The following is a 12,438-nucleotide window of genomic DNA, read 5'->3' as shown; positions in this document are numbered from 1 at the left end:
TCTCTCCATCTCCACTGTAACGTGCTGAAAACTTGCAGCTTATCTTTGTATCTTACACCTCAGTGAATAGACTCTGCTTGTGTACTCGGTCATCCACAGTTCCTGGGGGGGAGATTTGGCAAAGCAATATATGAAATGAGAGATGCCATAATGCTGAAGAGGGAGCTCGTAGCTCATATAAATACACTTTAGTGTGTTCATTTTTACTGCGATTAGTAATCTGCATATAGTCGTCAGAGGAAGATACACACAGATAATTAACTTAGGTAGGAATTACTCAACAAAAAATAACATCACCAGCAAAAGAGCTGTGTTCAAAACGTTCAGAAGTAGAAGAAACAGAAAGAAACTCTTTATTTTTCATTTGCATAATACACAAAGTACACACAATGAAATGTAGTTTTTCACCCTGCAATGGGTCCCTCTAACAATCATTGGGGGAGCTGGGGGGGGGGGGGAGTCCTGTTCATTTCCTTTCTATTCTATTCTTCTTCCCTTTTTTGGTCAGGCAAACATGATCATTATCTTCACTCATATTGATTTTTGTTTTGAAGTTTGCAACAATGGCTTGTATAGGGAAACTGTATTGTTGTGAAGGAGAAGTGGAAACATTTGATTGAAGAAGGATAATTTAACATCCCCATCTGCTGGGGACTAGATGACACAGCAGCACTGTGATTTAGGTCTGATAAAATCGGTTGTTGATAGTGCCTGCGGCAGAGGAAAAAGAATATTACAACATTATGACAATTTTGATATTGTTCAACCGAGCTGAGATACAATAACAAGGTGAGATCTCTGCTGGAAAACTCAAAATCACTAATATGAAGCAGTCAAGAAAAGGAACATGAAGTTGGTGAGTCACATAAATACATTAACAGTTGACTGATATGACTTATTTAAAGTTATCTGAATGGCCATTTGTATTCAGACACTTTCAGAGATCTTAACCACAGTTTCTGTTTTAATGAAAGAATCTTGGGAAAAGCCAAAAACAAAAACTGTCCATCTGCAAATGTAAATCCTTGAAGAATGGGCTAAAGTGTGAACTTTACAGTAAATGAAGTGACTGATTTTTTATTTCAAGCAAACAGAATTATGGATCTATGGAGGCAGAAAATGAGAGATAAATGTGGAGGTGGTGCGTGGAGTATATGCGTGAGTTAGCCTACTCTGCAAAGATGATACAATAGCTGTGAGCGTTGTGTTTATTTTGTTTAAACAAAATATTATAATTTTATTATATCACTTTAATGTATTTTTTTTTCAAATATTTCAGGCAATTTCCCAAATGACATTTTGTTCACTTTATTTTCTCCGTGGCGTTTTCTTAGAAATTACGCTCTTATTTTGAAACTCCCTCCCCCAAAACAACGGAAGTGCTTGGGCGGAGCCGTGAGGTGAAGGGAAGGTGGCAACTTCCGGTTAGCTTCAGAGGTACTGTGCAAACCTTCCAATATGTTTACAGAACATTCTGTATTTTATTTTCCTCTGATGAGTCATTAGTCTGGCCGAACCCGGACGTTGTTAATCGTAGAAACGAGCTGCTAATCTTACAGCCATGCATAGTAGCAGCTAATCAATGCTAACTAAGCTAGCTAAACAGCTAAGAAACGGAGCGTTTAGAGTTTTCGGTTCATGCTCTACGTGCAGTCTGTGCTTCCGGTGCTTTGCGTGTTCTAACCCTGACTGCTAGCGAGCAAGGTGACCATCTCTGCTCAGCATGTAAACTGAGACAGACTTTTATTTGAATAATAATCCCCTTGATTTTAGCATTGAGACACATGAATAACAATTAAAGAACCTGACATTGCCATATATATATCAGGTTCTTTCCAAAGGTTTAACTAACCCCCCCTTCACCTGAATCCTACGAGTTCTTCCTCTGACTGTGCTAAATATCATCCCTAAATTTCATCTGTATGTGTTTTCTTATCCATGTAGGTCTGTAATCACACAAATTACTGCTGATGACCGGTTCTGGTCTTTGTTTTGCTCTCCCAGAGACTTCCCGTGGAGGTCATGGACCACCCAGCAGGACGTGAGGGCCACGCGCCCCGTCAGTCATGGGCAGGCGACTCTTCTTTTCCAGGCTCCTCTGAGAGTATTGCCTTTCTTCAGCAAACCCACCACGCTCCTTCAGCGCTGCTAACCGGGAGCCAAGGAGAAAATACGCCCCGCCCCGCCCAAACCAGCCAGGCTCCACGGCCGTGGAGCTTCCAGCAATCGCCTCTAATTTCAACCTACAACGGGTTAGTTCAGCCTCAGGTAACTAATCTGGATTTCCTGAACGGCCTTCAAGAGCCTCCGGTTCGCCTGCCGTCGTTTGATCGGCAGCGTGAGGATGCGTCTCAGCCGCCTTGGGAAGGAGCGGATGTGGTTCCTGCTGCTTTCGGCAGCGTCCGCAGCCATTCCTCATTTACTCAAGAACAAGCTCAGTGGATGCTGTTATCAAGCTGCAGGGGTGAGCTGTGCTTGTCAAATGTTGGGGGGTGGGGGGGGTTCCACTGATGAGCTTTGATGCGATATATACAAAACTGTTTATTGTAACTATTTAACCTTCATGTTGGCTGTCGTATTGCAAGCCTTTTATTTTACACAGTACTACCGAGGTATTACTGCAAATACTGGCTCCTGGGTAAATATTCAGATGTCAGGTAACAACTTGGGCTTTTTAGGAGAACATCAAAAAGTCATGATTCATATAAGGAAAAAACACAAACGATGTTTCTCCAGTTGCTTTCCACTTATATTGTCTAACTTTATTTGCTTTAGGAGCCCCGAATGATTCTGCCGCTGACGCAGCGCCACTGCACGAGGGCAGCGTGGCTCCACTGGTGAGGAAACAAATACCAACTAATAACTCATTGTTATGTTTTGGGAATATTTCATGCTGTCAATTGATTAAAACAATGCAGTTGATCACAATGATTCACATTTATTAATGGCAAGTTTAAAATACAGAAATGTACTTACCGAAATTAAATACATGTAATGTGTTGGTTCTTCATTAGGAGTAGAAACGGTTCAGTAAAAACATCTGCGGAGCTTCACAACGTGCATCTTATATTGGTTCATCTAAACTCCCTTATGGAAACTTTTAAAGTGGAACTTAAATAAACTTTAATATCGCCTAGGAAACCGTGGTCATGCCTTGCTGAGAGGCAAATACTGCAACACATCATTCAGAACGTTTACATCAACGTGCACGACTACTTCTCAAACTGGCCGAGTTGGATAAAGTTGTAAATGTTTTTCATCACGCTCGAATCCATGCCGTGGAAATGATTCTGATTGGTTCCTCTTTCTTAACTTCACGTTAGCTACCCATTAAGCTGGAAGCAGCTTCACACTCGGAGGTTTTTAGAGATGCTTAGATGCAGCAGTTTGTTTTGTGGTACTTGTACTTTTCTTAAAGAATAAAATACTTTTGATTTCTTTGCTTTCAGTCTCTTCCCTCGGGTGAAGATCCATCTCAGCGTGAAGGATCTAAGACCAGTGATTCACAAGCGGTTCAGCCGTCTGTTCTGCAGCCGGAGGTAGCTCTGGTTAACATTATTTACCATGCATAAAAGGCTTCGTGTAATTTGTGCAGATTATTCTTTTAATTAGTACAGAGTCTGGGTTCAACCCTGGTTTTGTAATCGTTTTTGAGTTCCTAGTCTTCTTTTCTCTGTTTTGTGATTCAGTCTATTAGAAACGATGAGGAGAACGAGAGCTGTGATACAACCGAGGATCAGACGTTCGACACAAAATCTCTGGTACTTACCAGTTTTCTTCTCTTTCTTTGTTTTCCTTAACAAAAAGTATATTTTCATTTTCAAAATTACTGTCTCTTCAGTATAATAATCTGAGACTAAGATTTATAGTGTTCTGAATCTTCCTCTTAACAGATGCTCTGTCTCAGGTCGTGTTCTTCTGTTCGTGTGCTACCGTGTAGTAAAGTATATCTACGTTTACTTAGTTGTGTAGTCCATGAACTTCAACAGTGTAGTGTTTCAGATCAAACGCTGCATGCGTCACAAATGATGTCTGCAGCCTTTGACTATGAATGTTGCATCACTTTATAATATATCCACTGGTTTTTTCCCTTGGCTAAAAGTGAATTGTTTAGTCAAGCACTTCCTATTTTACTTTAACATGCAGAAAAACTGCCTTGTGGTCACAATTTTAATCTAATCTTGAAAAATGTCAAGTCTCCCCTTCTACTTCATGGCCAAGATGGAAACTATTGAGGGTTAGAAAAGTCCAGGGTACTGTGAACCCTCTTTTATGCTTACGTACTGTAATTATTTACTGTGAGTTGAGCTGCAGCAAGAGTCTACCATAGTTCTTCAGAACCCCAGAACAGACATGACGAGCACTGAGACAGGCGAGAGTCCATTTGTTTCCTCATTTTCTATTTTTTTTTCTCCAAAAGCCAGAAAATGTCTCTGACATGTCAGAGGATGACTGCGATTCTGACTACAGTCCTGACCATGATGAAGACGACAGCTCCTCAGATGGCGCTAGTGACAGCAAACCCTTGACCCCCGCAGACAAAAGACTTTCTGTTGCAGGGGGGAAAAGGCCTTACTCAGAAACCTCTATGGTAGCGGACCAAAGTGCCAGTGCTCCAAAAAAGATATGGGCACTTAATCTGAAGAGATCTTTTGAAATGCCTGTGATGCCTAGTTCGAATTCTAAAGAACGTCCTGTTCGTGACAAGAAGAATTATTGTTTGTTTTGCTCGAAGCAAATGACCAGACTTTCTCGACATCTAGAGAGCAATCACAGCGACAAACCAGAAGTTGCTGCTGCATTTCAGTTTCCCATAAATTCCAAAGAAAGAAGGAAAATATGGAATAGGCTAATAAATCAAGGAAACTTTGCTCATAATAAAGACGTGTTGAAAACGGGGAAGGGCCAGCTCACTGCCCGAAAAAGACCAAGTCAAACGAGACCAGCTGGAGACTTTCTTCATTGCATGTACTGCCAAGGCCTTTTTCTGAAGAACAGTATGTACAAACACCTAAAGTCATGTCAGCTGAATGAAAACAAAGAGAAACCTCTGGGAAACCTCGTCATGGCCTGGTCTGTGCTTCAAACGTCGGAGGACCTTGGCATCAGTGGTGGCTTAAAAAAGGTGTTGTCCATTATGAGATACAACGTTGTGACACAAACCATCCTGGAAGATGAGGTTATCTTGCAGTTTGGTGAGCTCTTGCTTAGTCAGGCTGAGAAGGACGATGTTAAGAACCACGGATATGTAAGAAATAGGCTTCGAGAAACAGCACGGCTGCTGCTTGAAGCGCAGAAAATGACCCCTCTCCAGAAACTGGAGGACTTTATCCTCCCTTCAAACTTCCCTCACGTGGTGTCTGCAGTGAACGTCCTGGCGGGCTACAGTGCGGGGAGCAAAAGTTACAGCACTCCTTCCCTTGCCATCAAGCTCGGCTACAATCTGCAGAAGGTCTGCGGCATTGTTGAGAGGAATGCCGAGAAGCGCGGCGATGAGAGCGTGGCACAGTCTGCACGGGAGTCTTTCACTCTGTACCAGAAGAAATGGAACGAGCTTATTTCTGCAGGTGCATTGATGTCCCTCAGAGAAACTCGCTTGAGCAGGGCAAAGACGGTGCCGCTCGTCGAAGACGTGAAGCGCCTCGTCCTGCACATGGAGAACGTTCACCTCCTTGCTGAGAAGAAACTAAGGGACAGTTCCTCTCTCAAAAACTATCGTGCTCTGGTCAAGATCGTCATATCTCGAGCAACCGTTTTCAACAGGAGACGATCCTCGGAGATATCCTCACTGAAACTGGAAGATTTTTTGTCGCAGCAAAAGTCAAACTGGAACACTGGCGGCGAGATAGCCATGTCAAATCTGGAGAAAAAGAAGTGCAAACTTTTCCCAAGAATTATCATACAAGGGAGTTTTTGCCGGATGGTTCCTATTATACTGAAACCATCGTTTGTTTCCTCTATAGATCTTTTTGTAAAAGCTCGCGAGGCATGTGGGGTCTCCAGTAAGAATCCTTTCCTGTTTGCCCGACCATATGCTCTAACCGCCTACACGGTGCCAAAGTTCTTCCAAATGTATGCCCACGAATGCGCAGTGAAAGAGCCAGACCTTTTGACGCTGAGAAACATCCAGAAGCATCACGGGAAAATGGTCCAGATAATGACCCTCGATGAAAGTGAGGCCGAGCAAATCTTCGGTCCAAATAATCCGGTTGGGAGCCTTCGACAGAGCAGCAGCAGCAGCAGCGTGCCGCTCGAGGACATCGAGACGGACTCTGATGGTGAGAATCTCTCGTCTTGTGTTTGTGGCTTCACTTTCATGCATTCAAGATTCTTCCTCAAGGCTACAGACAAGTCATTTGCTGTAAAAGTAATCGGTACAGTAATGTACTGTATGTTATGAAGTATTTATATGCACACAATAGTGTAAATAACATAATACTAGACACTCTCCGTAATACCCGATCCTCCCTGAAACCCCCACACCCTCTTTGGGGGTTCTAATCAGAGGTGGGCGTCTCATCCCCCCCGCCCCCAGCCTCTGTCTTTGTCTGAACCTGTAAATTCTCAGTGATTCACATTCTGATTGCTAAATATCAAACACATTTAAAATCCTTTAAGATCTGCAAACCTCTCAAACTGACGATTTGGAGGGGTGGATGAAGGGTTAATCAGCGAAGCCTGGCTTGAGTTGGACTTTAATAAGAAGAACATTTCACCGTGCTGGTACCACAAATGTTCATTTTCCGTTTCACCCCACAGACACCCAGAATCCAGGTAAACACAAATGGAAGGAAGCCGAGGTTCGAGCTGTGGAAAAACACATGATGCGTTTCATTCGAGGCCACAAGGTGCCTCAGAAAAAAGACTGCGCTCAGTGTCTTTTGGCCGAGCCAAAGGCGTTGAGGGCCCGTTTGTGGAGAGGAGTGAAGGATTACGTCAGAAACAGGATCACTTCCCTAAGATGTGCCAAAGCACGAAAGCAACACACAACTGCTGCAGGCCGGAAAAATCCCGATCAAGCCCCGAGACAGAGGGACGACTCCGAATCGCACTCTGACGGTAGGACTTTTTATTAGAATTACATCTAGAGTGAATATTTTCACAGTTTAGGATTAAATGTAAGGTTTAGACTCTAAACTTTAGAGAGAGCGGCCACCTGTTACATGTAAAGAGTGTTTCGGTCCAAAATATTTGTTTTCGTTAAACTTTACTGTAAAACCTGCGAATTAACTGATTAACTCACTAAATCTAAATCGTCCGGGGCAACGTACGGCTAGGCACCACGTTTTAAAGAAACTTTCCTGGATGCTGGAAGGCCACAAAAAAAACGAGTTTGAAGGCTCGCATTTCCAACAATGTTTTGAACTGACCGAATAACTTGAATTTGACACAGTCTCGTTTCCCACCGCAAGATATCTGAACCTTATACACATGTCGATGTTGCGATATTTCTCTGGCTCTTCTCTAGTAATATCAAATTAAGTGTGTGTAGGTTAGAGATTTGAAAGACTTTCTCTCTTTCTTTCTTTTTTCTTGAACGCAACAAGCTGCTGGTCATGATGAGAGTCCCAGTGCACAGAATCGAGCAAGAGAGAAAACACAGTGTGCAAAAACAGACAACAAAAATGTACCTCGAACATCTGCCAAGTCACGTAATAAAGGTATGATTTTATTTGTATTTATGTATTTATATTTGTGTTCCAGAGATGACTGCTATTATGACATTATGTGTTTGCCCTGGCCGTTGTCCATCCCGGCCACCTCTTGCCTGGGATGGACAACGGCTTCTGTGTTTTCTTTCTCTGAGTCGTAATAACTGGTGAAACTGAAATACTACTTGTAGTCATTATTCGATTGGAACAACTGACTACTGCGCAAGATTTCACAATTAACTATATCATGCTTTTTCTTTTTAAATGGCGCCACAAGCAATAATTTTTTTCCTCCGAGATCATGCATCATGACATGAGATGAGTTTTCTTTACTCAAGGTTTGGTTTCAGGCTGTTTACTGAATGAATGAAGCGTTTTAAGTGAGTTGCCTCTTTCCTCTTTCACCCCCTCAGGTGCCCAAAACAAGGGCAAACATAAATGGACGGAATCAGAGGTTCGAGCTGTTGAAAAACACATGATGCGTTTCATTCAAGGCCACAAGGTCCCTCAGCAGAAAGACTGTCTTCAGTGCCTTGCAGCTGAGCCAGAAGCATTGAGGACCCGTTCGTGGAAGGTTGTGAAGGATTACGTCAGAAACAGGATCACTTCTCTGACAAGGCAAAGCAGAAGGGTCCAAAGCTAGATGGAGGAGGGCTGCCCGTATCTTCAAACATTAACCTCCCTGGACCAGACTCACCATGCACAGCAGAGTGCTTTTGATTTTAATCTTTTATAAATGTGATAGCATTGAAAACATTCCACTCCTCTGTTATTTTGAACCTTTTCTTTTTATCCTTGTATTCATTCAGCCTCCATCACCTTGATTGGTGCTCTTCATTGGTCATTCTGTGGTTGATGGCTTGCAGTTGTTCACGGTTAACAGTTATTTTCTGCTGTACATTTTTGACTGCTGTCTCTTATTACGTGTTTTATTTTGGCAGAGACAACAAAGAATGTTTTGTCCTGACAGATTTACCTCATGAGTAAATGTTTGAGCTACAAAATGCTCTGTCATTTTTCTGTTAACTACATTAGTATCCTAAAGTTGGTTTGATGTCGAGCAATTTACCTGGAATAAAGATAGAAAAATAATATTCTAGTTATTCATTTGAGAATAATTTTTTTATTGAAGGTCAAGCAGCAAAGTTGTTTCTTAGAAATCGTCCTGCTACATCAGACAGAGACGTGACTCGGGGAAACCGAAAGGCCAAACGGGCCAATAATTCAAATTGATCACTTAGGGAAATTCAAAAACATAAAAGATGTACACAGTAAATAAAAAGCAGCACAGATACACTCAGGTGAGCTGTTAAAGACGGTCCTACTGTGTTTTTGGGTGCTTTGAACAGGTGTCCATGAAATTATTTATCTTTATTTGTAACTTTATTTGTAACTGCTGCATACATTTCTTATTATTACAAACAGCTTGTTTTTTTATTTTATTTTTTACAGTTTTTTACAGTTTCTTCGGGATTAAATTTGGACACAGGTCGCACTAAACGGTTTGAGTTCACATCCAGCAATTGATTTGCGCGCTCCCTCATATTTGCCCCTATTTGGAAACACGCGCCCTGAAGGCGGAAGGTGTGTTTATATGGAGCCCCTGCGGCCACGTCATCCGCCAGAGGGCGGCAGAGAGCCACGTCTCCACCAAGACTTGGCAGTCAAACTGCAACCAAATCAAGATTGTGTCAAGTGAGCTAGACTTATCAGCACAAAACCGGAAACTAGAGGAGTTTACCTTCAAAATAAAAGCAAGTCCATTTCGAGCACATGGTATCGTACAGAAAGGTTGGGTGTACAAACAAAGACCTAATGTTTTTAAGAGAAATTAGAACTTGATTAAAATAACAATTATATTAAGACCTCAGCGACCTACTGACAAATAGTGTGAAATGTGCTTTCTTATAAATTTCAAGTTGTTATAATGAAAAGACCGACATATTTGATTAAATCAGTTTAATATGCTTTCTGAGTTTTTAAATATGAACATCAATCTTTGGTTGGTGTGTTAAATTAATGCTTTTCTCATTCACCTGCTCTCTGGCAATTACTAGCTGGTTAGACAATCAGTATCTATCTATACCTTAGCCAATGACATTTTCAAAGTTAATGTCAATTGAAGCAGGAATTTAATATTTCTATTTAAATTAAACAATAGCTAGAGCTAGAATGTCCAGAGTGCAGAAGCCGCTGTTTATTTTGAAAATCCAAAGCAGGAAGTATCTCTGTTTCAGTGCCCGGTCTTGATTAGGGGCCGTTCGAGCGCGTTTCGCTGTCAGATAGTGGAGAGAGAGAGAGAGAGAGAGAGAGAGAGAGAGAGAGAGAGGGAGAGAACGCCCACCCTGGTCTCTCGGCTGGAACACGCCCTCCTTCGCTCCTGCTGGGGGGACCGACCTGAACCAGAAGCGCACGCTGAGCGAAACATAACTGCACATATTTCAGAGCCGCAAAACTAGAAGAAGAAGAATAAGAAGAATCCAGAGAGAGAGAGAGCGAGCGAGAGAGAGAGAGAGAGAGAGAGGGGGGTGCGACATGGCGACGACAACCTGCACGCGATTCACAGACGAGTTCCAGCTTTACGAGGAGCTGGGGAAGTGAGTCTCTTTACTGTCATTATGGATTCAGCCTGGATGCCAGCGCGGAGCGGGACAGGCCAGCAGCAATGCTGTGTGTGTGTGTGTGTGTGCGCGCGGGCGTGCGTGCGTGCGTGTGTGTGTGTGCGCGCGCGCTTTTTCTGGATGACAGCTCTCAAAGTACGTTCTGTCCCCCTGAGCAGGTCTCTCTCTGACAGACCTGCGTTTTCATGCATGTTCCCAGCGCTGCGTGGACACACAGCGTGGACAGACCGCGTGGACACACAGCGTGGACACGCAGCGTGGACACACAGCGTGGACAGACAGCGTGGACACACAGCGTGCGCGGTCTTTACGTGGGTTTGTCTCACGAGCACAGAAACTATAAACGTCTCTGGTGCAACCGGAGCAGTTTCAAAAGTAGAATTCTTTCCCAGCACGGTTTATCTATGAAAGCAGAATGTGAAGATATTCTGCTGCTGCTGTTTTGTTAGTTTCTGATATTCAGGGTTCTGCAAGCATTTTGTATTCATTTAAGTTTTAGTGTTCTCTTTCAGTGGCCAGTCTCTCTGTGTGTGTGTGTGTGTGTGTGTGTGTGTGTGGGGGGGGGGGGGGGGGGTATTTTATAAAGTAAAAATAACTCCCTCTTGGTGTGCCTTGGGACGCTAAACTTTAAACTCTTGGTAACTTCTAGACAGTTTCTTCTTCTGTGTCTGGCAGGCGACACAAGATCAGGCCAGACTGCGCGCTGGCGCCACACGAAACGACTCCGGTCCTTCTCCTTTCATGTAGCTACTCGACTGTTAGTGTTTATCTAATCTAAGGACTTGAAATCACGTCCTTTATAATCTAATGACATTTTTTTTAAAGATAAATTGCATTATTATTGTTGTTGTTGTTGTTGTTGTTACCACCAGGGTCATCAAACATCTTCAACGTGCTGCTGATCCTGCTGTTGTGTGATCAGACAGTGAAATGTAGCGATGCTGTAGCTCGCCCAGTTCTTTCTCCTTCACACAAAACGAACAAAAACTGAATCAATCATTATAATTATACATAAAAATAGACACAATAAGATCAGCAAACACCGTTTTTAGCTTCCCACACAACATTTAGCGTAACTGATAATCGGGTTATGAAATCATAGAGTGACGTCGGAGGCATTAGAATAAACACGGAGGTCAGCTGGGTCATCGAACGGAGTTCTGGACCGCTGCTAACTGGGTCGGGCCTGTGGAGAACTTCCTGTGTTTGTTACCAGCCTTTCCCATCCTTACCCAAAACTGTGTTTTACAAGCAGCAATAAAAGCTCTGGTGCAGTAATACGTAGTACTATAGATGGCTGTGGTGCAGTAATACGTAGTACTATAGATGGCTGTGGTGCAGTAATACGTAGTACTATCAATAGCTGTGGTGCAGTAATACGTAGTACTATCGATAGCTGTGGTGCAGTAATACGTAGTACTATAGGTGGCTCTGGTGCAGTAATACGTAGTACTATAGGTGGCTCTGGTGCAGTAATACGTAGTACTATAGGTGGCTCTGGTGCAGTAATACGTAGTACTATAGGTGGCTGTGGTGCAGTAATATGTAGTACTGTTAATGGCTGTGGTGCAGTAATACATAGTACTATTGGTGGCTGTGCTGCAGTAATACGTAGTACTATTGGTGGCTGTGCTGCAGTAATACGTAGTACTATTAATGGCTGTGGTGCAGTAATATGTAGTACTATAGGTGGCTGTGGTGCAGTAATATGTAGTACTGTTAATGGCTGTGGTGCAGTAATACGTAGTACTATAGGTGGCTGTGGTGCAGTAATACGTAGTACTATTAATGGCTGTGGTGCAGTAATACGTAGTACTATTGGTGGCTGTGCTGCAGTAATATGTAGTACTGTTAATGGCTGTGGAGCAGTAATACGTAGTACTATTGGTGGCTGTGCTGCAGTAATACGTAGTACTATTAATGGCTGTGGTGCAGTAATACGTAGTACTATTAATGGCTGTGGTACAATTTAAAATCTCATCTCATATTCAACCGATGTTGCTGGAGGAGTTTTTTATGGGGGGGGGGGGGGGGCAAATAGGGATGAGAATTGATGAGATTTAAATGATTCCAAATCCATTGTGGATTCCGTGAAATGATTCGGTTCTTTGTCGATTCTCTCATCGACTTTGTTTCTTCTTTCAGAATTTTCAGTCACGTTACGA

General features: G+C 42.8%; 1 protein-coding gene and 1 long non-coding RNA gene across 2 annotated transcripts in view; both read left to right on the top strand.

The window, feature by feature from the left end:
* The first annotated feature begins 6,959 nt into the window (after nucleotides 1–6,959).
* LOC137915894 (uncharacterized) lies at nucleotides 6,960–8,641 on the top strand. Its single transcript, XR_011106450.1, has 3 exons — nucleotides 6,960–7,059; nucleotides 7,548–7,661; nucleotides 8,066–8,641. It is a non-coding gene; the product is annotated as an uncharacterized lncRNA (long non-coding RNA).
* A 1,310-nt stretch (nucleotides 8,642–9,951) lies between these two features.
* The window catches only part of LOC137915890 (calcium/calmodulin-dependent protein kinase type II subunit beta-like), a 38,959-nt gene continuing 36,472 nt past the window's right edge, over nucleotides 9,952–12,438 (top strand). The window contains exon 1 of the mRNA XM_068759009.1: nucleotides 9,952–10,249. Coding sequence (XP_068615110.1) covers nucleotides 10,188–10,249 — 62 coding nt within the window. The 5' untranslated portion in view covers nucleotides 9,952–10,187. The remainder of the gene's footprint in view (nucleotides 10,250–12,438) is intronic.

This window comes from Brachionichthys hirsutus, unplaced genomic scaffold, assembly GCF_040956055.1.
Source record: "Brachionichthys hirsutus isolate HB-005 unplaced genomic scaffold, CSIRO-AGI_Bhir_v1 contig_716, whole genome shotgun sequence".
NCBI classification, from domain to species: domain Eukaryota; kingdom Metazoa; phylum Chordata; class Actinopteri; order Lophiiformes; family Brachionichthyidae; genus Brachionichthys; species Brachionichthys hirsutus.
Note: the sequence above shows the minus strand (reverse complement) of the source record. Positions and strands in the feature narration are given on the sequence as shown.